Here is a 27,467-nt window from a genome sequence, read left to right on the forward strand (position 1 = left end):
CCCAGTTGGAGTCCCTGGCTCCCCACCTGCAGGGGAGTCGCTTCACAAGCGGTGAAGTAGGTCTACAGGTCTCTATCTTTCTCTCCCCCTTTTTGTCTTCCCCTCCTCTCTCCATTTCTCTCTGTCATATCTAACAACGACATCAATAACAACAACAAACTACAACAATAAAACAACAAGGGCGACAAAAGAGAAAATAAATAAATATAAAAAAAGAAAATGTTTATTTGATTTCTATATATGAGAAAGTTCCGCATGAGACACACACAGAGAGAAGCCAGAGAACTACCCTTGCATATGCAGTGTGACCCTTGCATATGCAGTGTGAAGAGTGACCCAAGAATGTCAGGCATGAAAGTCCTATGCTCTACTGGTTGAACATATCCCTGGCCACTATATATGATTAACATAAAACAATTTAATCAAAGTGAGATGAAACAGATCGTCTCTAAGAAGTCATGTGAATAAGTTTGTTAAAGAAAAGGTCAGAAAGCCTGGAAGCATACTTTGTGTTTACCAAGCTTGAGAAGCACTGTTTTTCACTTCATTAATTAATGTAATTATTTATTTATTGAGATAGAAAGGCCAGAACCCCCTTTCTGGCACATGGTGTTCTGGAGATCAGACTTGGGGTAGAACACATGCGTTTCCTGTGCTCTACCCACTGAGTCACCTCCCCAGCCATGGGGAACAATATATTTGGCACTCTTTTCAAACACCCCAGGAGCAATTTGGTACATTCGTGCAATCATTTTGGTTGTTAAAACTAGCAGGAGTGAATTGCTAGTATAAAAAGACAGACACCAAGGATGCTGCTAGCCATCCCATAATGCATACAATAATTCTCCATAACAAAGACCTAGGAGATCCTAAATCCCAACAGCCCCAAAGTTTTAGAGTAAAGTGCTATGAGGATGTTATATAATAATATTTGAAGATAAAAAGTATACACTGAATGTTTTGAGGAGAATAGAATGAGGATTTAAATAATATCCCTAAACATATCTGGCAATGATGCTTTCCTCTTGTAACTTCAATCACATATTATGAAAGTATTTCTATAGAAATAGCTCTAAACAAACTCTCACTCTAGACCAACACAGCATGTATATATAGAGAAAAAGGTCTTAAGCATTGTCTGCAGATGAGAATAGTCCCTTTTAAGGCCTTCACAACCTGGATCTAGTGCTAAGAAAGGAAACTTCAGTCTGAGAGTAAAATCAGTGATCATAAGCACCTCTGATACCCAATGGTCCAACTTTATTTCAATAAGATTGTTAATGGTTTTTAGGGTTTTTTTCCCCCATGTTTGTATGTTGATGCTTGCAAAAATGTCATCAAAACAGGGTTTTCAGGCAGACACTAACATATCCCTTTTAGCAATCTATATTATTGTTTTATGTTTTTTTAATGTCAGAAAACAGCCTGCTGGTCTACACTGATCGAGAGGTCTGTACCAAACATCCAAAGAGCCTTTGAAAACAAAATTTTCAAGAACTTTTGAGGAGAATTGAATACAGAGGCCTAAGGGTGAACTGATTTATCATGCAACCTGAGAACTTTGGTTCTGAAGACAAAGAAGTGTTAAATTGGGACATTAATGACATGAAATTGCCACAAGTAAGTACTTGGTATAAGAAATCGCCTTTAGTATTTGGTTATGAAAACTTAACTAATAACTTTTTAAGGCCAGGAAGATAATTAGGGAGGGTCCCAGATGGGTAAATTCCTCTCCCCCAGAGCTTTAATAGAACATTTAACCAAGGAATGTGAAGAGGAGATGCCAAGACCTATCCTTTGAGGGTATCTTTACCCACTAGATTCCCTTTATTGAATGAAACAAACAACAAAAATGCTATTTCCTTTCTTTCAAAGTTACCTGGCTTTAGGTTATAGACACTCTGACTAGCTAGTAGAATAAAATCCATGATTAAACCTGGGGTAGGATGCATGTATTTCTACCTGCTTATCTGACTTCCTCCATGCTGGAGGCAACTTCATACGACACCGTAGTCTCTCTCTTCCACCTTCTCTCCCTTTCTGTCTTTCTCCTTCTGTCTCTCCCTGTCTGAAAATATTGGTTCAGAGCAGTGAAGCCCTGATAGTGAAATAATAATACTGATAATACAGTGGCCCATAAATGGACTCTTCATAATGAGTAAATCACGAAACAACTTTATTTGCTAGAGTAGCAATTTTAAACTAACTCTGTAAGTGGGATGCCCAAATGGCAGTATGTAAATGGGATGCCCAAATGTGTTACACTATGCTCTTCTAGAACTTTGGTAAATAATATACACACTGGCTTGCTTTCCAGCTATAATGTGACATTCATTTTGTAATTTTTATGCCTTCTTTTTACAAAAGGATTTGTTTTACTAATTTCAACTGAGACAGAGAATTTCACATGAGACACACACACACACACACACACAGAGAGAGAGAGAAAGAGAAAGAGAAAAAAGCGACAGCACTATTCAGGTACATGTAAGTGCCAGGGTCAAACTAGGTGTCTCTGGTATGCAAGTCCTAGTGTCTAACAGTGGAATTATCTCTTCAATCACTGCCTTCGTTTTTTTGGAGGGGGTGGTACTTGTAGGGCATTTTCACTGGAAGCTGTATGAAAAAGTTAAGTAGGTTAAGACTTTAGATTTCCAGCACCAATTTATGAAAAGTTTAGGCTTGTTTACCCGATTTGGGGAAATAAGAAATTTGGATCATTCCAAGCAAATAATCTTGGAAACTCCATAGCCCTTTGTATATATGGAGAGAGAGAGAGAGAGAGAGAGAGAGAGAGAGAAGAGACTGTATAGTCTTGACATAATCATTCTGAATTTTGGCTCTGATGAAGATCTCCAGGTCATTCCAGGTTCATTCTAATGAAGATTTTTTTTGTTGCTTTGTATCATCTTATATTCAACCATAACCCTGTCCCATATTCTGTCTTAGTGGGTTTTGAACAATCTGAAGGATACAATGTTGAATAAGCCACAAGATGTTAAATAAACCATAGTTCAATCATGCAAATATTCATTTTAACAATTTGTGTTTATAGTTTATCTTAGTTATTATTAACATTGTTGTGCTAGGGGAAGCTTTGAGGTAAATTTTTGTTACTCCTGCTTCAGGCTTGTACACTGTGCTTGTCCAATTTCATGGTAACAAGTTCCAAAAAGAAGTTGGGCATACTCAAAATCAAGAACTGAAGAAAGTATGTACATGAAAGACTGTATAATGTCATATCCTAGAGCAGGGATTTTAATGGAGTCTGAATGTCCTCTAAAGTGATATATGTACTAACATGCATTTCTGGGACAGAGGATCTGTATCACTCATTAGACCTGTAGAAAAAAGGAAGGAAAACGTACTTCCCTGCAGGAATCTCAGGGCTCATAAAATTTCATGTCGTGACATGAATTTCATAAAACAGAAAACATTCTTCACTATCCAAGATGCTAAATTGAGAACATTACAATATTTAGAAATATGTCGTTTACAGTTTGTAGAAAAAGTTGACTGTTCATAGCACTAGCCAAGCATGCTTCAATTTTTAAATTTGCCAGGGAAAGTGTTAAAGCCAAAGGTTCCTTAATATTTTCTGAGCAGAACAATGCTGTCTGCATCTGAGCTTGTGCTGATTCTGGAATTATATAAAGAATGAGTTGAGATAAAAGGTAAAGGTCTTGGAAGGGCTTCCAGGCTTATCTGGAGGCAGAGAGATGTACTTTGAGAGGCATGGGCATCCTGGATTTGAATTCCTGTACTACTCCATTTTATTTGGAAAGACTCTAGGATTCTATTATCTTTTCTTTTTAAAGTGTTTATGAGATTTCAGATTTCGAAATACATAACTCTCATAGCACAGATGGAGTATTTACTTTAAGTGTTCTTTTCAAAACTATGTATGCCATTTTGAAAGAATACTGTTAATGATCATGGTCTAATATCTGTCATAGTTCATAAAGGATTCATGAAATATGGTCTTCAAAAATCTATTTTATAAAGCCATAAACAAAATATGCCCAAATTCTAGGACTTAATATTAAACAAAAATATTAATTCCCAAGGCCAGCAAATCACTAGATAGAGCACACATTGTGCCAAGGACAAGGCCCAGGGCTCCAACTCCAGCACCATTCAGGAGCACCATGGGACCACGGGAAGTTACATGAATGGGGGAGAGGTGCATGGTGTCTTTCTCTCCTACCTCTCCCTGGAATAAACAAAATGAAAAAATTCACCAAGGAATAGAGCACTTATATATAGTTAAGGTCTGGAACAGCTAAAAAAAAATAATTTTCTTTCTTGGTGATCAGCAAACAATGGCTTGTTGTTATCTATTACATTTCTCTGAGATTCTCTTTTCTGAAGTGAGATGTTTTCACTCAATGGTCTCATATACTCTTCCAGTTCTAAGAATGTAAGATTCTGTGCCTTGAGGTTTATGAAGCTAACTACATTCTAGACTATCATCCTGGTATTTAACACATAGGTAGTACGTATTAACAAACAAGCAGCAAATAATGAATTCATCAACCAATTACTCCATTGCTTAGAATCAGTGTGACTAAGCAAGTGGACTTTCTTAAGCTTCTGTTATTTCCTCAGTACAACGAAAACTTTAATTTCTCATATAACCTGCTTCAGTCCTAAGTCATTTAGAGCAGTGTTACCAAAATGTGTTCTGGAGACTATAAGTTAGAAAGAATTGTGATGAGTATTGTGAAGAAAGAGTACTAGGTTCAGTAAAGTTAAACAGATTTCTTTACTATAGATATGGAGACTTTCTCACCATCTTGTGCATTGATGGTTCCCTCAAGAAAAGGTGTGCTAGTTGTTTTTAAGTTACCTTAGTTTCCCCTTGGAGCCCCCCTTTCATTCTCCCTTCCTGAAACTCCTCAAGAAGGTAACATTCCTCAGACAATGAGGAATGCTATGCCTTGTTTTGACTTTAAAAACGTGGCTTAAAGGATCAAAGTTAATACTTTGTTTTTATCATCATAAAAATTATTATTAATAGTATTTGTGGTCATTGATGGGGCTTCTCTCCAATCTGACATTTTAAAATAGAAAAAAAAAAAAATGAAGAGAGAGAGAGCGCTCAATCACAGTACCAATGCTTCCTCCAGTGTACTGGAAGTTGGGCTTGAGCCTGTAGTGCACATATAGCAAAGCAGACCCACTATCCAGAGGAGTTATTTTGGTCACTGGTCTGGTTATTATATTTTGGGGTGTACTATTTAATTATGGGAGGGGTTTCTAGAGCATCACTCTGGCATAAGCAATGCTAAGGATTTTGCTAGGGATCAAACGTGGGACCTCGTGGCTACAAATCTGGTGCTATATGTACTACACCACTTCCCAGGCCTTGCTACTATTATTTTTCACTTTCAGTCCCACCCACACAAATACTTTAGCGTTCATTTTCCACTTGATCTTAGCCAGAAGTCTAAGAAGTAGTGTGGAACTTATTTTTCTCAGTTGTATATTCATGCCGATTTTATTGCTTCCACACATATGGACACATTTGTACATCTTGTAGATAAATTACTTTCCTGCTTCTTCTTCTAGCGTTTGCCCTTCTTCCATAGCCAGTCAACAGCGTCAGGTTGAGCCTGATGTCTGCTTGTTGCTGGCTTTGAAAGTGACTGGGATCCATGTGGATTCAGTCGGCTAGGAAGGATCGTCAGTTTCCCCAATAAATGGGTACTCACGGGATGCACCACGAGAAGGTCGATCCAATGCATCCCACTTTCCTGCTAATATACTTCCATGCTTCAAGACAGCCACCTAAGTGCTAGTTTCATCTTCTAGTCTTTGAAAGTTCATATGCCTTTATATTTCTTAGCCAAATAACAATTTAAGTGTGATTTCTTTCACAAACATGAAATGAGGTAATATCCTCATTACCACAATAAATGCTTTTGAGTCACAGGAATGTGTCAGGCACATTCAGAGATAAGAGGATTCATTAAATTGTATTAACATTCAAGGACGTGCTCATATTCGTCTGAACATATAGAACAAAATCAGAACAAAGGATAATCAATGTCATTTAGAAAAATTCTAGAGATGGTTAAAAGATGGCGTGTGTAACTCAGTATGACTTGGTCATGGGGGAGCAAAACAGAACATCTGGTGAAACTTGTTCTCTGGAGAAGTGTGTTATAAAATTTACAGGATTGGGACCAGTGAGCTAAGCATATAATACAATCAAAGCAGGATAATACAATCAAACAGGGTAAGTCTGGAGTTTTTTCAGTGTCTACCATTGAGGTGACTTGTTTGTAAACAGGTATTCAACAAGGAGATTTTGGAGGCTAGTAGTTGGTTTGAAAGCAGGCTAGCCAGAGGAAATTCAGTTATTTTATAAGTAGTGGGACACCATCTTGCTTATTAAGCTGGAAAGCATCACGATCAGATCTAGGACTTAGACCTAAACACTTCCCATTCTGAATTCCTCTTAGTAAATCATCCTTCTGTTTGCTACACGTTTTCTCTTTTCAGCTGCATATATGTCTTATCTTCATTCCACTCATTTCTGATTATTCCTCTAACTTCTGGTTATTATTATACTTCTGTGAGAGAGAGAGATCAAAGCATTTTTCCAACATTCATAATGTTCTATTTGTTTTTTACTTTCTTTTTTTTTTATCTGATACTTGATATCAAAGCCAAGAACTCGCATATGGGGGCCAGGTAATGGTGCACCTGGTTAAGTGCTCACATTACAATGTACAAGGACCCAGGTTAGAGCCCCCACCCCCACCTTTAAGGGGAAAGCTTCATGAGTGGTGAAGCAGGGCTGCAGGTGTCCCTCTGCTCTCTCCCTCTCTGCCCCTCCCCCACCCCTCTCAATTTCTCTGTCTCTTTCCCATAATAAATAAATAAATATATTTTAAAATGTTTTAAAATTTAAAAAAGAACTCATGTATGTAGCACCTGTACTTTACATTAACTACCATCTCCAGTTCAAATTGTGATTATTTTGATAACTTTTTCTTTTTTGCAGTCACCAGGCCTTTGCTGCTCTTGGCCAATATTTTCAGATAGACAAAGACAGAAGCAAAGAGACACAAGGAAAATATCATTGCACCAAAACTTTCTCCAATGTGGAGGAGGGGGGTTTAACCCCGGATCACACACATGATACAGCAGGTGCACTATCCAAGTGAGCTATTTTGCCAGCCCGTGATAACATTTCTCCTTAAATTAACTCTCTAGAACTATAGGCATGTCACTGTAGGCATTTAGCATGCTCAAAACCATCACTGAAAACTTCTTTTTATCTTTTACCAGGAGAATGTCATATACCAATTCAGCACTATTCCTATTTCTCATAAATCATGTTTTCCATTTTACAAGGTACATTTCTCATGAACACTAACTTCACACTTAAGAAAGACCCTTGATTCCCTCAGGATTTTCTAGCCCCTCACCCTGGTTGAAAATTTCAAAGAATATTATTTCCCTTTTCTCCTAAACATTACTCATTTTGGTAGGGATACGAGAGTACCCACTCTATTCTAACACCAGCCCCTTTCTCTGAGTAGTACAGAATGTTCCAAAGAGCACCATAGCAAATGAGCATCCTAAATCATTTTGGTTCTCTGCAGTCTACAGATTAAGCCCATGGTCAAGGCCACATTAACTCACAAACACACAAAAACTCCAAGGTTCAGAGACAAGGTTTGGTGGAGAGAATATATAAATGTATGTAGGTGCAGAGCAGTTTAAAATCTGGCCAAGCCACTACAAAGAGTTCATATCTTCCATGAGTTAAATTCTTTGACCATGATTTCAATCAGAAAATTTTCCTTTGCCTCCCCAGGGGATGAACCTAAAATGATGAGCAAAGGTGAATTCTTGGGTTCTTTCTGTGGTTCAATGCAATTAGGGTGATCTAGTAGTAATTTTTGTATCTCTCAGGAAACTAACAGGTTAACCAGATTTGAGATTTCTTGTCAATTATTATCTGACTACGTGATCACATTATGTGGTTGTCCATCTCCTTGGTCCTGTTGACCTCAAGGTCATTTGAACATTCAGGGGCAGTACCACACTACCAGATTATTGGGAGCTATCCTGTCCCTTTGGTGTGATGGGGATCCATCTCTGATAGCAGAGACTTTCTTGAATGCCAGCAGGTCCCTTGCTTATTAGGTAGAGTGTGAAACAGAGAACAGAAAAGTAGGTGTTTGAAAGCTGGTTGAAGGGCCCATTTTAGCGTTGCCTGTGCAACACTAAAATGCACCTTTGTCCTGAGTCGTGAATTCTTAACAAAAGTAGGAAACTACAAGATGACCCTAAGGAGTATTTCTTGAGTTAACTCAGAAGCATTAGGTTAAACTGAAATTGTTGCTATGCCAGTTTTATTTGGAAATATTAATATATAATAACTTAGTTATACTTACTAAAGAAAAACTGCCAGGTAATTGCTTTATACAAGAGTAGACTATATTCTAAATAGAAATCAATTTTAATATGATAAAGATGATAATATATAGATTTGATATCTTATTGCAGAATTTTAATTTATTAATTTTACATAACAGCATATAATCTTGAAGGTACCCTATTAAAATAGCAAATAATGCTTGCAAGGTGGCTCACGTGGGAGAGGACCTGTTTTGTCATGTATGCAACCTAGTTTCAAGCCTGGCTTGAATTAAACTGGGGGAAGCTTTGGTCTTGTAGTATCTTTCTCTCTCTTTCCTTCTGTCTCTCTGTCTCTGCCCCCCTCTCTATTCTGAGAAAGCTGATCTAAGGGTGTGAAGTCCTGGCAAAAAAAATTAATTGATTCATTAAAATAAGCTTTAAGGAGTTACAATTAGTGATAAATTAGAATCAAAAGAGGGTAAGAATTGTGAAGATTGTGAGGGAATTAAGGGTTAAGTTTCCCAGTAATAAGTATACACAAAAGTCATGGAAATATTAAATGGCCAATAATGTTACCCAGGAGATTATAAAATATAAATTAGTCAGATTTACATGTTGGAAACCTTAAGGAAATTCCCTTTAAATTATAAACTTCTTAACCAAAAGGAAATATAAAGAGTTACTCATGAAAAGTTAGGAATTAAAATAAACAAAAGATCTAAGAAGAAAATATTTGGTAGGGATTTGCTAAGCAAGATGAGGACATGATTATTCTTTCTTTTTTCATTTTCCTTCTCTAGTGCCTTAAATATGCAAGGTTTTCAGAGATTTCTTTCAAACACTTACCACCTGGATTCCTTTGCATGATTCAGGCCTAGTTTTCTCTTAATTTCAAGGTAAAAAAAAAAATGTCAAAGATCCCAATAGGCATTCTAATAAAAATAAAAAACTAGCCACAAATAAGTTAAGACAACAGCTAGATGTGAACACTCTACTCAGAGTAATGCTCTTAGTTCGAGCATTCTCAAGATTATTACTGAATTACTAGTAGAACTAAGAAACTAGTGTGTCAGTATTTTTCAAGACCATTAAAAATTTTAAAAGATAGTGTAATATAGAACACACTGTAACCCTAAAACAAATACCTCAACATTATTTAAAACAAACAAAAAAAAACCCTGAAAACACAGAATGTGTTTTTTTATTAAAGTGTTCTTTTAAAAATGTATTTTTTAAATATTTATTTTCCCTTTTGTTGCCCTTGTTGTTTTATTGTTGTAGTTATTATTGTTGTTATTGATGTTGTTGTAGTTGGATAGGACAGAGAGAAATGGAGAGAGGAGGGGAAGAGAAAGATAGACACCTGCAGCCCTGCTTCACCACCTGTGAAACGACTTCCCTGCAGGTGGGGAGCAGGGGCTCGAACCAGGATCCTTACGCAGGTCCTTGTGCTTTGTGCAACGTGCGCTTAACCCACTGCACTACCGCCCGACTCCCAAATGTATTTATTTTTATGGGGTAGAGACAGAGAAATAGAGAGGAAAGGGGGAGGTAGAAAGAAAGAGAGACACCTGCAGCACTCCTACTCTGTTTGTGAAGCTTTCCCCCTGCAGGCAGGGATGGTGGGGGTGGGGGGTTGAACCCAGGTGTTTACACATTGCAACATGAGCACTCAACCAGGTGCACCACCACCTGGCCCCACAGAGTTGTTTTCTAATTACAGTAATAACAAACTAGAAATTAATAGCAAAAGACAGCAGGAAGATATGTAACTACATGGAGCTCTGGGTAAGAAGGAAAAAAAGAGAATATTGATGGAGAACGTAGAAATGAGCCTGACTGTGATGTTCCTCATATCTCTGGAGGCACTGACTTTTTTCTTACTAATTAAATAGTGGTTTATATGACTACAAATTAATAGGAGTGTACATAAAAACCATTCCCACCACCAAAGGACTGTGTTCCATCCCATCCCATCCCACCCCCTCCTCACAAACCCTGGTGTGAGGGTGAGGGTGGATGTTCAACTTCAATGCAGCTATTAAGAACAATGAAGCCACTTTCTCTGATCCATCTTGGATGGAGCTAGAAGGAATTATGTCAAGTGAGCTAAGTCAGAAAGATAAAGATGAATATGGGATGATCCCACTCATAAACAGAAGTTGAGAAACAACAAAAAGGGAAACTAAAATCAGGATTTGACTGAATTTGGAATAGGGCACCAAAGTAAAAACCCTGGGGTGAGGATGAGGCACTGATTCTTATCCAGCTCAGACTTACTAGCGAGATGAGGGAGAAAGAGAAATATCTGGATAAGGTAAACAGAGTGTTCAGCATCCTGGCTTGTCTCCTGAGCAGTAGAGACTTCTCCAGGACCCTCTTCTCCTTTTTTCTAAAGTTTTTAAAGAATATTTATTTATTTTCCCTCTTGTTGCCCTTGTTGTTTTATTGTTGTGGTTATTATTGTTGTTGTTACTGATGTCGTCGTTGTTGGATAAGACAGAGAGAAATGGAGAGAGGAGGGAAGGCAGAGAGAGGGAGATAAAGACACCTGCAGACCTGTTTCATTGCCTGTGAAGCGACACCCCTGCAGGTGGGGATCCGGGGGCTGGAAACACAGGTCCTTGAGCTATGCACCACGTGCGCTTAACCTGCTGTGCTACCTCCCCACTCCCCAGGACCCTCTTCTGTGATTAATTCCCTTCTTCTTTTCTGTCCCTGAGCATCTTCCCTTTCCCCTTCCCCTGTGGCAGCATGTATAGTGCTACAAACAAAGGGGAAGTTGCCAGCATTGCTCTGAGGAAGAGGTGTATGTACCAATGGAGCCTTTGCCTCATGAAGGCTTATGTTTAACTTGACAAGGTTTAAAGTACATAGTGAGTTTCTGGGGGCATCTTCATTCTCCCAAAAACCAGTGGCTATTACAATCACATTGTCTGGTTTTCTGTAGCCCTGTGTCTAGTAGAATAACAGCTAAGAGATCTGAAATCTGCTAGGTACCAGGCACTCTTTCACATGCTTTGTGTATTTGAATTTAGTCAGTCCTTGTAATACCCCTGTTACCCTCACTTTATGGAATACGAAATGGGTATTTTATTCAAGAAACTTCATTATTATCCAGGATTTCTATCTATACCAGCCATGCTTTTAGACAGGAGGTATCAAACTTTCTACAAAACATCATATTATAGATATTTGAGGCCTTGCAGGTCATATATCTCTGCATCAGGTACTCAATCCTGCCCAAGATGGTAGAAAAGTACCCATAGATCAAACTCAAATGAATAAACATGGCTATTTTGAAATAAAACTTGACTTACAAAAACCAACAATGGGCTGAATTTGGCCCATGGATCCTACTATGTTATTAACACTAGTCTCTCATATATATAAAACTTTTCACTTATCTTTCTTCAGATTCACCTGAGTTTCCATTATAGCTCATTCAGATAGCAATAGTTATTATATATTTAAATTTTAGAATGAATATCTTTGTAGCACTTTTATGAAGCATAGTTTATCAAGCTCCCCATTTTAGAGAAGAGCAAATGTCTTTCAAGTACCAGTATATAGTCACTTGCTTGGAACTTCATGTTACAAAGCTCTTTGGTACATTCTAATCTAATGCAGTAAACAGCAAACTTCCCATGCAGCCTTTTCATCCTGATGACTTGTCTTTCTTTTCTAAATTCTGTGCTGTATTTTCTTTCTTCTTTCCTTCCTTCTCTTCCTTCCTTTCTTCTTTTTTTTTTTTTTTTTTTGGCCAGCGTTTTAGTTGTGGCTTCACATGATTCCCCATGATATCTTTATTCTTTGTAAATAGAAAGAAAGAAGTACACTGTTTGTGTCACTCCCCCTTTGCATGGTGTTCCCATTTGGTGGTTGGGGACTTGAGCCTAGGTCTTTGTGCATGATAAGGTGTGTAAAGATTTATTTTATGTTTAACAAGGAAGAGAAAGCACCATCTTGCTCTGTGGGTCTAGGGTGTATACCACCCTGGTTTCATGCTGTGCTCTTCACACTGAGTCCCCTCCCTGGCTGGGTTGACCATCTTTAGTGGAGAAGCAAAAGAGAGGAACCCTGACTACCCTTTTCTGGGTCTTTTAGATGTTTCTAAGCTGATAGAATCTGCTAGGCAAACAATATTCTTAAAGCATGCCAGATTGCTAGAAGCTGTGGAGGATGGACACAGCCTGAGTTTGACTACTGCAGAGACTGATTCTCCTTCTAGAACTATGCTGTCAAGTGCAACCGCCCCACAACCAAGCAAGGTCCAGGGAATGTGGGCTATGACAGCAGCAACCTGATGGTTACTTAGAACTCATTTCCTATTAGATGTTGTGCTAAACGTATACTAACAAATTTAATTTTCAGAACCTTTCTTGAAGTAAGGTAGGTCCTGTTATCCCTATTATGCAGATGAATAAGGAAGGTACTGTAACCGTATGACTTATTCTAAAAGGACTAAATGCCCCCTGACGTTTTATTTATTTTTATTTTTATTACAGAGACAGGGAAGAGGCAGAGAGGGAGAGAGAGAGAGAGAGAGAGAGACCTACAACAACTTTCATAGGCCATGATCCCTTCTTCAGGCAAGGACTGTGGGCTTGACCCTGCATCCTTGCATGTGTGCACCCTACTGGGTGTGCCACTGACTGCCCTTCCCTCCCCATCCCTGACTTTTTAAAGATTTTAGTTTAATTGCGGGTTTACGTACAGGGAATGGTGTCAGTTCTGGACAAAAATAAGTAAATTAGTTAATTAAGAGCCTCCAGTCAAAATAAATCCTTTCAACTCCTTTGCCCTGTTTGAAATACAAAACTATGGGAGTTGAGAAAAAGGAGAAACTCTCTGTGAGGAAAGGCAATGCTCTCCAGTCTTCCACTGCTTATCTCTGGTGACCTTGCATAAACCTCAAGCATTCCCAATAGAGTAACTACAGGGTGGTATGAGAAAGCCATTATCTCAGTGCCATAATGTTTTCCACATAATTGTGCAAGAACACAATAATGTTACTTCACCCTCAAAAATTCATAGTGAGAAATGATTGTAACTCTTATCACCAGGAGCTAGAGAAACATCAATTAGGTAGAACTCAGAGGGGCTGCAATGTAGTTTGGTTCACAGAGTGAATGTTTGACAGATAACTGCAGTCAGGTTGCTTCTATTTTCTTGTGCCCTCAGAGGCCACCATCTGAATGAAATCCTGGCAGGCTTTTGCCACAGATCTCTCACTCAGCTGCCAAGTGCCCGAACGGCCTTTACATATCTAAGCTGTTGTGTTTTCTAGCTTGAAAAATAATACTATTCTTCTCTCCCACCTGCAGGGGGGAAGCTTCACAAGTGATGAAGCAAAGCTGCAGGTTTCTCTCAGCCTCTCTTCCTTTCTATCTCCCTACTCTCAATTTCTCTCTGTCCTATCAAATAAAATAAATAAAAATGTTAAACAACCACAATATTTTTCTTTGGGTTTCCATCAGAATGTGAAAAAGACAGACTGGTTCCAGGAATGGCCAGACTCCTATGGGAAGTACATCTATAGCTCAGAGGACCGGAACGCACAGCGGCATCTGAGCAGCTGGGCCATGCGCAACACCAACAACCACAACTCACGCATTCTCAAGAAGTCATGCTTGGGGGTGGTGGTGTGCAGTCGTGACTGCTCCTTGAAGTCAGGGCGCAAGATCTACCTGAGACCTGCGATCTGTGACAAAGCCCGACAGAAGCAGCAGAGTAAGTTGGGGTTCCTGATAGTTATTCAGATGCTGTTGCCCAGATGGGTGGCTAGATCTCAGCGCATCCCAAAGGCCCAGCTTTCACCAGGAAATGTGTTGCAGTTCAAGGTGACTTCTCTATAGAATCAGACCCTTTGTCCCCAGGTAACATAAATCTGCTAGGACCAGATGATCCCCCACTAACACTGCTCCCTTGATTTCAGACACCTGAGTTAAGGCCCGTCTTAAAAACACGTTCCTTAACATCAAGCCACCACATACAGTTTAGGAGAGAGTCATTTATCACAATTGCCCCTGAAATTTTGGTAAATAGACCCCTAGAGGGTCTCAGTGAGTGCTTTGTAGTGGGAACAATGGGATTGGATTTGAGATTAGAGTCAATTCCATACTATTGAAGTCCATAGCATATGACCACACGCTAAAAGATTTGTTCATTTTTATTTTATTATCAGACTTGGAATACATTCAACATTCCCTTTGTCTCACCAATCTCAGACCTCAAGTTACTTCATGATCTTTCCTTGTAATTTGTCTTCAAAACTTGCTATTTGGACAGGACCTGACCATCAGTCATTTGCACTTAAAAAAAAAAAATTACTGACTTTTTTCTCTTCTGTGGTTTTTGTCCCTGGTACTTTGGTTCTAATCTGAAAATTAAAATGCTCTTTCCTCTTCTTAACTTCAAGTATCAGTAAATCAGAGAGAGACTTTCTGCTCATTTCTCTACCTTGACCCATGTAAATGTTCTACTTGTAGGCAGCCTCTATCTCTTCAGGTATGAAATTCATCTATGCCATGATGGTGATCAGGCCTGGGGCCAGAGGCAATATCCAGTGGGCAAAAGGTCACAAAACTATATTTTCTTTGTCATCTTAGAGAACAGGCTAAAAATCTCCATGGCTGTATAGTGTCAGGAGTCAGTGATTCTTGTTCAACCAGGCATAGTCACCTTTCTCTGTTCTTTTTACAGAGAAGCGCTGTCCCAACTGTGATGGGCCTCTGAAGCTAATTCCTTGCCGAGGCCATGGCGGCTTCCCAGTCACCAACTTCTGGAGGCATGATGGACGCTTCATATTTTTTCAGGTTGGATTTGAGTCACAATTATGAAAAACTACTTTTCCTTAACCAAGAAATGTTAACAGAGTATAACGAGAAGGTTTTTTTTTTTTATTATTGTTGGTGGTGGTCGTGGTGGTGGTGTTTGTTTATTGTGGTGGGATTTTATTTATTTTTTATTTATTAATTTAATAATGTTCGATAAGACTGTAGGATGAGAGGGCTACAGTTCCACGCAATTCCCACCACCAGAGTTCTGTATCCCATTCCCTCCATTGGAAGCTTTCCTAATCTTTGTCCCTTTGGGGGTATGGACCCAGGATCATTATGGGTTGCAAAAGGAGGAGAAGTTTTACATAGGAGATGCACAGATAACTTAGAATCTGTCCGATGTTGCAGTACACACAGGGTGAGGAGACCTCAGCTGGGAGCAAATGTCTGTACCCCAGATCTCAATAGAGGTGCCTGGTGCTAGAGGTTAAGGAGAGCAGCTGACTCACTGCCTCAGGCTTTGCTGGGAGTAGTAGTTAGTAATCTGATCGTGTGCAGGCTAGCACAGGACTGAGGCAAGTGGTAGCCTTCAACAAACCTGAAAATGAATACCAGGTCTGACTTTAACTAGTCCTATAAACCTGAATACTTTACTTCACTCCCTTAAGCCCTGGTTTTTCTGTGGAAAGACTAATGGCAGACTTTCTGTTTTTAATCAGCAAAGTGCTGGTAAAACCACCATCTGAAAAGGGAACTGTCCTATTTAATACAATTTGCCAATTTCTATGATATAATTCCCAGCATGGTTGATTCCATTATACCCACTGTTTTTTAAACAACCAGCTCACAGAAAACCTGAATGTCTGACAATTGGCTCTAAGCATGGTCAGCTCCATAGACTGAATCCTGACTCCCCTACTCACCTCTAGGAAAATTACAGAACTGGCAGCATCTCTCTACTGTAGCTTCCTATTATATAGTATTATATAGTATGTATTTCACAAGGATTTCTCTGAAGATTGAATGAGATCATGTGTTTGTTGTAGCTGCCTACATACAGTACAGGAAGCATTTAATAAGTCTCAGTTGTTATCATCATAAGTATGGCTTTGCCAGGTGGGTGAAAGGCACTTCATGGTGAAGAAGTCTCATAACTTGAAAAGACAGGGAATCAGGCAAGTGCCTGATGGGATTGGGAAGAACTTCAAAGGGTTTATGCAGTCTGGTTATGATGGTCAGTTGTAACAACAGCCAGGCCAATGGCAGAGCACAGGGCTAGAATTTTACACTTTTGGAACTGCAATCTAATTATTTATTTTACTTCCTCATTTCCTTTAAGTCAAAAGGAGAACATGATCATCCAAAACCAGAAACCAAACTGGAAGCTGAGGCCAGAAGAGCAATGAAGAAGACACATATGGGCTCATCCTCTGTCTCCTTAAAGTTGAAGGGAAGCACAGAGACCAAGGTAATCTTTCTCCAAATATGATCAAAGCACACAGCAACGTGACACCCTTATGATGGGGGCAGTAGATTTCTCTGATCTCTTATCAACAAATGAAAGTCAAAAGTCACACTATCAGTTTCATCTATAAGCAGATATCTACCAAAGACTCTGAACCTGAGGTTTCAATCTTAAATTTTTGCCGCCATCTTTGTACTATAGTCTTAAACATAAATTCCATGTAAAATTAGAACCACATTTCCTACTAAATAGAAAGGTGAGACTTGACTTCTTACTGAGGTTATATTTGGCATTCCATAATTAAATTTTAGTAGGGCTAAACTTAACTGAAATAAACTTAATAGAATATTAACCTCACACTACACCACCCCTACCACCCTTCTTTCCCCAAAACAGATTATTTCCTATACTCTATCAAGAGGAAATAATCAAGCAGTTTCTGAAAGCAATGCTAATCTTGGGGATGGAGGGGTAGGAGGGTGGAGGTTACTCCAATGCAGCCACACTCTGATGTGCAGTTCATGGCTTAGTGGGCACCATACCATAAATATGTGTATTTTCTTGCTTTATAGTGATCATTATTCTTACTCTTTTTCTTTGGTTCACTATTCCAGTTTTATTTTCAGAAGAACAGAGGTAGAGTGAGTCCACTCTAAATATAGCCTAGAGAGAAAAATATCTAATTTGGGTCAGTTGTAGGGAAATACAAGTGACTGATTCCTCAAGCCTTTTCTCAACTATGGGAAAAGCTAAAGGGCATTTTTTTTTCTTTTTCCTTTTTATTAATTGTTTTATTTATAAAAAGACACTGACAAAACCATAGGATAAGAGGGGTACAACTTCGCACAATTCCCACCACCAGATCTCCGTATCCCATCTCCTCCCTATAGCTTTCCTATTCTTTACCCCTCTGGGAGTATGGATCCAGGGTCATTGTGGGTTGCAGAAGGTAGAAGGTCTGGCTTCTGTAACTGCTTCCCTGCTGAACATGGGCATTGACAGGTCGATCCATACTCCCAACCTGTCTCTCTCTTTCCCTAGTAGGGTGGGGCTCTGGGGAAGCGGAGCTCCAGGACACATTGGTGGGCTTGTCTGTCCAGGGAAATCTGGTTGCATCCTACTAGCATCTGGAACCTGGTGGCTGAAAAGAGAGTTAACATAGAAAGCCAAACAAATTGTTGACCAATCATGGACCTAAAGGCTGGAATAGTGCAGATGAAGTGTTGGGGGTGGGGGGGAGAGTCCTCCATTTTGTAGATAGCTAGTAGGCATATTTTAGTTATATTTCAAAGGGCCTGTAGCTATACTAGTGGAGTTTTTTTTTTTTTCCCCTGAGCCTGAAATCTGATTTGCAGGTGGATCCAAGTTATTGTCTGTGGAGATGAGGTCATGGCTGGGAAAAGGACCAGAAAGCTGGGTCAGGGAAGAGAGTAGGTTCCTAATATGGGAAAGGGGTATAAATACTGTTGCTTGTAAACCCCATTGGTTTGATGTGATCTGGGGCCCATAATCAGCCTAGAAGCCTGTGTGACCTCTGTATCCCTCTAGATCTGAGGTCACATTCTGTGGTCATGAGTAGGAACATTCCATGCTGCCCCAGTATTGACCCATCTTCTTCAGTGTAGCATAGAGTATATTGTCCATCCTCCCTTGGGAGGTTGGAACATTCTCTACCATTGTTGATCCAGGTTGAGGGCAAGGTGCTATGGGGACCCACAAAAGGGTCTATTTTGTTGTTTCTGATACTATTTTGTTGTTTCTGATAGAAATGACTGGTAACAATGGAGAGGGGGATTTATTGGAGTTCTGGGCCCATCAAGTCTGTTTGGGAATCTCAGGATTCCCCTATTAGGGCCACAGCTGGTGGAATGGCCTGATAGTGACTAAAGAGTCATCGTTAAAGTATGGCTAAAGGGCATTTTCTCCCACCCACTTACCTAGTCACTCTGTATCGCCTTAACCTGAGCTTCTCCAGCCCATTCTCTTCGTAGTCAATAGTTTTACCATAATAAATGGAGAATTTAATTCTCAACCAGATTCTTTTCCTGTGATTAACTGGAAGACAGTATACTTTCTCTATTTATAAAAAATAATTTTACAACTTTACATCCCAGAGGTCCTGTTAGTGATTCAACGAAGTTCCCATGATTTCAGAGAAAATTCTCTTTCCCTGAGTAAATAAAGCTCACCTGATCTCTCAGACTCTAGATAGCACCAGAAATTCGAAAAATCAAGGAAGGGAAACATGAGAGTAGTATTGAATTTAATGTAAATCTTTCAAGCTATAGCTTGATTTCCTTAACTAGTTCCTTTTTAAGTTTTTCATAGAAGCAATTAGGAGACTGAATTTTGAGTTAGAGGGTAAAACATTTTATCCCTCAGAATAAAGGGGACAGTTAACTCTTAGTAGTTAGCAGGCTTTAAAAATGGAAATGAAAGCAAACTCTGCTTTTTACAGATTTTGAGTGGTTGTGGTAAAGCTGCCCTGTGTGTTTGTGTGAGTATGTAAGGAATGAGGAAAATTTGCCTGAATATTCATTTGTACAGAGTAACTTGTGAATGCCTAAGGTAGTTGTGTTCATTTGCTTAACTTATTAACACAAGCATTTCTCTTTCCTTTCTAGTCTCTTTCAGGTGAAACACAAAGTTGGGGGAGTTTGCCTTTAACTTGGCCTTCCCAGGAAGGCCTCCAACTGCCTGGCAGTTACAATGGACATTTAATAGCTAATACTCCTCAGCAGAAGTCACTGAATGATTGCTTATCCTTCCCCAAGAGCTATGGCTTGGGGGTAACCACTGATTTGGCAGACCCTACCTCCTCTTTGGGTTCCACCAACCTTTATGAGAAATGCAAATTGTCTAATAGTAGGATCTACAACAGTGGAGATCTACTTCAGCCTTCTGTCTCTGGAGTCTTCCCTGACTACAACGATCTGCAAACATGGAATAAAAACACCGGTCTGGGAAGAAGTCCTCTTAATGACAACTATTGTCCCAGCTATCCTTTTCCTCTGACCAGCTGGTCTTATGACTTTTCTTCTTCTCAGAACTCTTCAGAACCCTTTCCCCAGCAGCTACCAGTGGATTCACCTGCGGCCAAAGCTAGCTGCCACCCATTATGGCCAAATCCTGGGGGAGAATATTATGATGAGAAGGTGCATGTGGATTTTAACAGCTACTACTCTTCTACCACATGCCATTCGCCCCAGGAAGACCCCTTTCTTCTTACTTACACCTCTCATTCTCACCATCAGTGTTCACTGCCTGGCAAAAGCAGCAAATGGGGTTTTGATGATGAAATGAGGTATATGGGTTTGGATCACTGCAACAATGAAATGTTTCTAAATCTCTGTCCTTTAAGATGAGCCAGATCTGAACCCCTATGCATGGCCAGTGGGAATGTAGTATGGTCGAGTTTTTATGGAAAACAGTGTGGAGGGAGGTTCTTAAAAAAAAATAGTACTACTATATGATTCAGCAATTCCATTTCTGGATATTTATTTGAAGAAGATGAAAACACTATGCTGGTCGCAGCACTATTTATAATAGCCAAAACATGGTACTTGTGGAAACAGCCTAACTGTTCATCAGAGGCTGAATAGATAAAGAAAATATGACAAATATGTATGTGTCACATAATGATAATGTATATATCTGTAGCACATAGTGATATTTTGGTCAGTAACAGACATGATGTGGTTTAAATAGGCTATGCCCTATAGTAAGCGATAAAGTAGGCTATACCATCTAGGTTTGTGTAAGTATACTCTGATTGACGTTCGTACAACACAAACACTTAACAGTACATTTCTCAGAATTCATCTTATCTGTATGGTTACACAATGCATTTGTACATAGACACACACACAGTGGAATACTATTCAGGTCACATAACAGAAAGAAATCCTGTTGTTTGCTACACCATGGGTAAAACTTGATGACATTGTGTTTAGTGAAATAAGTCAGACAAGGAAAGAGGAATACTGTATGCTTTCCTTTATGTGTAGAGATAGAGTTGACATTTATGACTGCCAAAAGTAGGGGGTGGGGGTGGGGAGAAGGAGGGTCAAAGGCACAAATTTCCAGTTGTATGATAAATACGATCTAAAAATGTAGTGTACGGCATGTAATGTATAGCAAAATGACTATAGTTAGTACTGTATTGTATATTCGAAGTTGCTAAGAAAGTAGATCTTAAAGGTTCTCAACACAAGAAAAATTCATTGTGATTATGTGGGATGATGAATGTTAACTAGCTTTATTGTAGCATTCTTTTTGTAGTATATATACCTAAGGAGTCATTGTGTTGTATACCTTAGAATTGTGCAGTGTTGTATGTCAATTATATCTCAATAAAACTGGAAATAAAAAAGATAATCCAACTCTTTTACTACCAAAGAATCTACTTCAGAAAGTGACTGAAAGGAAAAAAATTATTATTATTTTTTTTTTTGGAAAATGGTTTTTAAACCAAAAGCACTGAAAAACTGTAAGTGTAATAATAAGAAGCAGCAACACTCCTGTTATTTTTTTTTTTTTTTTTGCTGTTGAATTTGATTTTCTTTTTTTTATTTTTTTTTTTATTTTTTATTTTTTATTTTTTATTTTAGGAGGGGTACAACTCCACACAATTCCCACCGCCCAATCTCCATATCCCACCCCCTCCCCCGATAGCTTTCCCATTCTCTATCCCTCTGGGAGCATGGACCCAGGGTCATTGAGGGTTGCAGAAGGTAGAAGGTCTGGCTTCTGTAATTGCTTCCTCGCTGAACATGGGCGTTGACTGGTCGGTCCATACTCCCAGTCTGCCTCTCTCTTTCCCTAGTAGGATGGGTCTCTGGGGAAGCTGAGCTCCAGGACACATTGGTGGTGTCTTCAATCCAGGGAAGTCTGGCCGGCATCCTGATGACACCTGGAACCTGGTGACTAAAAAGAGAGTTAACATACAAAGCCAAACAAATTGTTGAGCAATCATGGACCCAAAGCTTGGAAAAGTGGAGAGGAAGTATTAGGGAGGTACTCACTGCAAACTCTAGTATACTTCTGCTTTCTTACTTTGGTGCCATACTCCAAACTCAATTTCTGCTTTGCGTTTCTACTTTTTTTTTTTTTTTACATGCATAACATTCCCCAGATTCCCATTTAGCAATACAACCCCCACTATTTCATTCATCATTTTTCATGGACCTGTATTCTCCCCACCCACCCACCCACCCCAGAGTCTTTTACTTTGGTGTAATACTCCAATTCTATTTCAGGTTCGACTTGTGTTTTCTTTTCTAATCTTGTTTTTCAACTTCGGCCTGAGAGTGAGATCATCCCATATTCATCCTTCTGTTTCTGACACTGCTACCATTTTATTCTGTCGAGCCCCCTCAATTTCACTGTGACCCTTCAACACTCCTGTTTTCACTCAAGTATTTTTTTGACAACTCCTCCACTTTATTATTCTCTGTCTTAGCAAAGAAGTTACTACTTGCTCAATCTATGGCAAGAAATTCCCTCTGCTTTTTTTTTCCTTTTTTTATATTTATTTATTTTCCTTTTTGCTGCCTTTGTTGTTTAACATTGTTGTGGTTATTGATGTCATTGTTGTTGGATAGGACAGAGAGAAATGGAGAGAGGAGGGGAAGACAGAGAGGGGTAGAGAAAGACAGACACCTGAAGACCTGTTTCACCGCTTGTGAAGCAACTCCCCTGCAGGTGGGGAGCCTGGGGCTCGAACCTGATGCTGCAGATCCTTGTGCTTTGTGCCACGTGCGCTTCTTAACCCGCTGCACCACCACCCGACTCCTTTTTTTTTTTTATGTTGCTGTTGACTCACAGCACTACACCTCTTTATTTGTTACGCTTTCAATATCTTTGATACATATCAAATAGAGTAAAAATGATAATAGCCAAGAGCCTAGTCTACTTGGAAACAGAGTGAAGGAAGAGCAATAAAAGATATAACAGATGTAAAAAGTTGATTAGAAGGGCTCGGGTGGTAGCGCATCGGGTTAAGGGCACGTAGAGCAAAGACCGATAAGGATCTCGTTTTGAGCCCCTGCCTCCCCACTTGCAGGGGAAGCGGTGAACCAGGTCTGCAGGTGACTTTCTCTCCTCTTCTCTCTATTTCTCTCTGTCCTATCCAGCCACAATGACATCAACAACAACAATAATAAACACAATAACATTAAAACCACAAGGGCAACAAAAGGAAAAAAAGTAGCCTCCAGGAGCAGTGGATTCATGGTGCAGCAATAACTGCGGAGGCAAAAAAAAAAGAAAAGAAAAACCGATTCGATACTCGGATGTACCTAATACTTTTTTTTTTTAACTGGTGGAATAATGTTTTACAGTCATGAGTAAATACAATTGTTTGTACATGCATAACATTTTTCAGTTGTACCTAGTACTTTGTCTACTTCTGGGATTTATAAAATACATGTTTTCTAGTTGATATTTAAGACTTATTGAGACAGGGAATATGATCTCACCCACTTCACAAATACAAAGAATATTATTAAACAGCCACTTAAAGAGATTCCAGTGATGCTAAATGGCTTTTTTTCCCTCTCCTTTCTCCTGCCTTACTGTCTTCCCCTGTTGTGAAGGTTTAGATTTCATTTTTGTTTTTATCTTTATCTTCACAAGTGCTGGGTTCAGAAAATATGCTTAAGAAATATCTGTTTAGCAAAATCCTTCTGAAAACTTATGATTCCACTCATATGTGGTATGTAGAGAAGAAATAATGAACTAAAAACACTTTGGGGTGTTAAGACAAATTAGTGATCTGCAGAAGGAAATAAGGAAGATTGTGAGGTTGGTCGAAGGCAGAACTATAAATTTAGGTCAAAGGGGATACAGGTATTGGTATTCAATGATTCACACCTAAAACCCATATGATGCAATGACACTTCAATACAAATAAATAGGGAACATAACAAAAAAACAAAAAGTCTTCATGTAATTAACATGGCTGTGGTCTCATAGCCATATGTGAATTCCAGTTCCTCTGCTAAAAGATTTTACTACAGAGAAGTCAAAACATAAGATTCTGTGATATTTTTTTAATTATTTCGTTCAACATTATTTATTTTTTAAATAGTTTTTATGTTTTTAGTAGTTTGTTACCTGCGAGCCCTCACCTGCAGGGGAAATCTTTGACTTATTTATTTTTATAACCAGAGTGCTGCTGCTCTGGCTTATGGTGGTGCTGGGAATTGAAACTGGGACTTTGGAGCCTCAGGCATGACAGCGTCTTTGCATAACCATTATGCTATCTACCCCCACCCCAGGGGGAATCTTTGAGTGGTGAAGCAGGGCTACAGATGTCCCTTTGTTCCCCTCTCCTCGCTATCCCCCTTTTCAGTTTCTCTCTGTTCTATTAAATAATAAACAAATATTTTAAAAATAGCTTGCTACAAGATTGTAAGATTACAATGTGTAGTTCCACACTACACCTACCACCAAAGTGAATAACTATTTTTCTATTTGAATGATAAATATGTATGTTAAAAAATTTTGTTCCTATTCTCCTCCTTAAGGCAACACTTAACCAGTTTTTTTCTCTTTTTTCCAAAGATTAAAGATCTCTTCTTTACTTCTCTCTCTCTCTCTCTCTCTCTCTCTCTCTCTCTCTTTCCTCCCTCCCTCCCCTCTCCCTTTCTGTGGTGTGTGTGTGTGTGTGTGTGTGTGTGTGTGTGTGTGTGTGTATGTATCAATGTACCAGATTCATATCCACCAAGACTTTTGTCATTTAAGGATATAATATGAACCTCAACTTCACCACTCCTGGCTAACTTTTCCAGATGGAGAGATATGCACAGAAGGGACAGGTGATGGTGCACCCCATTGAGCACACACATACCATGCTCAAGGATCTGGGTTCAAGCTCCCACTCCCCACCTGCAGTTAGGATGCTTCACAAGTGGTGAAACAGGTCTGCAGGTGTTTGTTCTATAAAATATAAAGGGATAAAGGGTGGAGGTGGGGGAAAATGGCCACTGGGAGAGGTGGATTTGTGGTACCTACACTGAGTCTCAGCAATAACCCTGGTGGGAGAGAGATCTGAAGGGACATAGCACCAAAGCTTCCTCCAGTGCCAAGAAAGTCAGGGGTTCAAGCCCAAATCAAAATGGAGATGACAAAAGAGGCACAAAACCAAGTGAGTTATCTCATCAACCTACTATCTCTCTCTCTAGATAGAGAGAGGCATAAAGACAGAGAGATATCACAGTACTGAAGCTTCCTTCAACACAGTGAAGGTAGGACATGAACCTGCGTTCTGCACATGCCAAATGAAGTTTTGCCAGTTTCTATCTAATTTTTTAACAAATTTTTATTTTATTTTATGAGGAAACTGGGTGAGGAAAAGAAGAGAGAGACAGAGACGGAGAGAGACCAGAGTACTGCTAAGTTCTGGCATACCCAGTGCTGGGATCAACCTTGGAATCTTAGACATTTAGGTCCTATGAGCTATTTCACTGCCCTGTTGTCTCATATTTAGTGGTTCATATTATTTGACTAAATAATATTATTTAATATTATTCATTTAAATAGCCTCTTATTAGTAGGTATTTAGATTGGTTTGAATCTATGAAATCACTTTGTAAAAGTATATAAAACATATATTCAGTTTCTTAGAGATATAAAGCAAATGCTTGTAAAAGCACCATCAGGCTAAGAAAGAGAACTTACTTGCAATTACAAAAGTCTCCAAATTTTTGCATGTAGTCCCACAAGTTCTGATTATACAATCTTTCCTGTATGCTATCAGTATTTGCCAGACTAGACCTTTTTTTTTTACTACTTTGTACATATTGTTAAATAACAGATTGGTTTAATATTTTTATTTTTTAATAGTTATTTGTGGTATGAAATGTTTAAAATATCAAGAAAGACTTTTACCAATAGCAATTCACACTCTTTTTAAAAAAATAATTTTATATTTATTTACTTATTCCCTTTTGTTGCCCTTGTTGCTTTATTGTTGTAATTATTATTATTGTCGTTGTTGTTGGATAGGACAGAGAGAAATGGAGAGAAGAGGGGAAGACAGAGAAGGGGAGAGAAAGACAGATACCTGCAAATCTGCTTCACCGCTTGTGAAGCGACTCCCCTGCAGGTGAGGAGCCAGGGGCTCGAACCTGGATCCTTAAACCGGTTCTTGCACTTCGTGCCACCTGCACTTAATCCACTGCGCTACCACCCGAATCCCCAATTCACACTCTTGTGCCTGTCCATAGCTGGTTCTTGATCACTTTCATGGTGGTGAGAGTCTTCCAGTTGGGAGTTTCCATCATATGAATGACCATATCCTATGACTGTGCAACCCTAAGCTGTCCTTTTCCTTTGTGGCCTTCTGAATACTCAGTAGTATAACTTAGAGGTCATTCCTTGTGTTAACTGCAGCTACAGATCTTCCATGGTCTGGAAAGTACACTGGATTCAGTGAAAATGTTAGATTATTAAGATCAATACATTTAATCACAAGAGTTAGAATTTTCAGAGTCCTTCGTTTGGTTTTCTGAGTCACACAGACTTGGATGTAGAAACTGAATGTTTTTCTATTGAGGACCTAGACCTTATTCTCCAGAAATAGTAAGGCATCCTTGAAAACAACTAAATAAAAAGTACCTGATGAAAGTGCTCTACTGACTTTGCTTTGAAGGAAAGAGTTTGTCTTCTCTGTAAGGAAAAAAGTATGCCACCTAAGTTTTTGTTTGGGAGAAGAGAAAACACAAGTAGAACCTGAACTGGAGTTGGTGTATTGCACCAAAGTAAAAGACTCTGGCGGGGGAGGGGGAGGGAGTACAGGTCCAAAAAGGATGACAGAGGACCTAGTGGGGGTTGTCTATTGTTATGTGGAAAACTCAGAAATGTTCTGCCTGTACGAACTATTGTATTTACTAACGACTGTAAAACATTAATCCCCCAATAAAGTTTTTGTTTGGGAAGCTGTACAGATTTATGCAAGTGACCTTTCAACTTTTCTCTAGCTTTTAGTCTGGGCAAGGGAATGCAAAATCCTGGAGATACCTGAGTGGAGCTGAATTTCATTAAATACTGCTTGGAATTTTGAGCTAGCAATTTTAGCAAGTAAGGACATATATATTAGAGAATGAAGGGGATGTGTTTTGGATGAGAACAAAGTTAATAAAACAGTAGAAATAATTCTGACTATACACATTGTGGTAATTCTTATGAACACAACGTTGAGCAAAAAAAAAGTTATGAGAATATACACTAACAGCTGGAGAAATAACTGAGAGTATAGGGTGTAGGATTTACATACATGTAAGTCTTTGATTTGATCCTTAGTACCACATATGCCAGAGTGGAGTAGTGATCTGGCTGCTCTATCAGGCCTTTCTATAATTAACTAAATAAAATTTTGCTGCAACTTAGAAAGTAACACAGTAGATTAAAATTTATGCTCTCAAATTTGAGCCCCAGGTATCACATGTGCCAGACTGATGCTCTCGTTCTCTCTCTCTCTCTCTCTCTCTCCCCCTACCTCTTCCACTCCTAAATAAATAAAGTAAATAAATAAATAAATATTAGCCCAAGTTTGAGTCTGGCCCTCATTGCATTGGAGGAAACTTCAGTGCTGTTCTCCCTCCCTCTCTCTCCTTCTTTCTCTCTCTCTCTCTCTGTGAAAATGTCACCCCAAATTGGTGAAGCCCTAGTGATGACAAAAGGCAAACTAAAACAGAAATTGAAAACAGTGTAACTGAGGACAGGCAAGAGAGCTTACCTGGAAGGGGACCTGCTTTGCAATGCATATCACCCAGGTCTAGGCCTGGGCCCTACCACACTGAGGGAAGCTTTGGTATTTTTTCCCTTTCTCTTTCTCC

The 27,467-nt window shown here is 39.1% G+C and overlaps 1 protein-coding gene across 1 annotated transcript; it reads left to right on the top strand.

Moving 5' to 3' along the window:
* The first annotated feature begins 1,425 nt into the window (after positions 1 to 1,425).
* On the top strand, positions 1,426 to 20,652 carry GCM1 (glial cells missing transcription factor 1). The gene is made up of 5 exons (XM_007516504.2): positions 1,426 to 1,620; positions 13,860 to 14,112; positions 15,085 to 15,197; positions 16,501 to 16,629; positions 19,251 to 20,652. The coding sequence occupies exons 1-5, from the start codon at positions 1,546 to 1,548 to the stop codon at positions 19,989 to 19,991; spliced, it is 1,311 nt and encodes a 436-aa protein (XP_007516566.1). The 5' UTR covers positions 1,426 to 1,545; the 3' UTR covers positions 19,992 to 20,652.
* Positions 20,653 to 27,467: the final 6,815 nt, after the last annotated feature.

This window comes from Erinaceus europaeus, chromosome 4 (assembly GCF_950295315.1).
Source record: "Erinaceus europaeus chromosome 4, mEriEur2.1, whole genome shotgun sequence".
NCBI lineage: Eukaryota > Metazoa > Chordata > Mammalia > Eulipotyphla > Erinaceidae > Erinaceus > Erinaceus europaeus.

Excerpts from the sequence above, each read along its gene's own strand:
- GCM1 (XM_007516504.2), top strand. The coding sequence starts at position 1,546 with ATGCAACCTGAGAACTTTGGTTCTGAAGACAAAGAAGTGTTAAATTGG. Across the intron at positions 14,113-15,084 it reads AGCCCGACAGAAGCAGCAGA|AGAAGCGCTGTCCCAACTGT; the intron begins GTAAGTTGGGGT and ends TTCTTTTTACAG. Across the intron at positions 16,630-19,250 it reads AGGGAAGCACAGAGACCAAG|TCTCTTTCAGGTGAAACACA; the intron begins GTAATCTTTCTC and ends TTTCCTTTCTAG.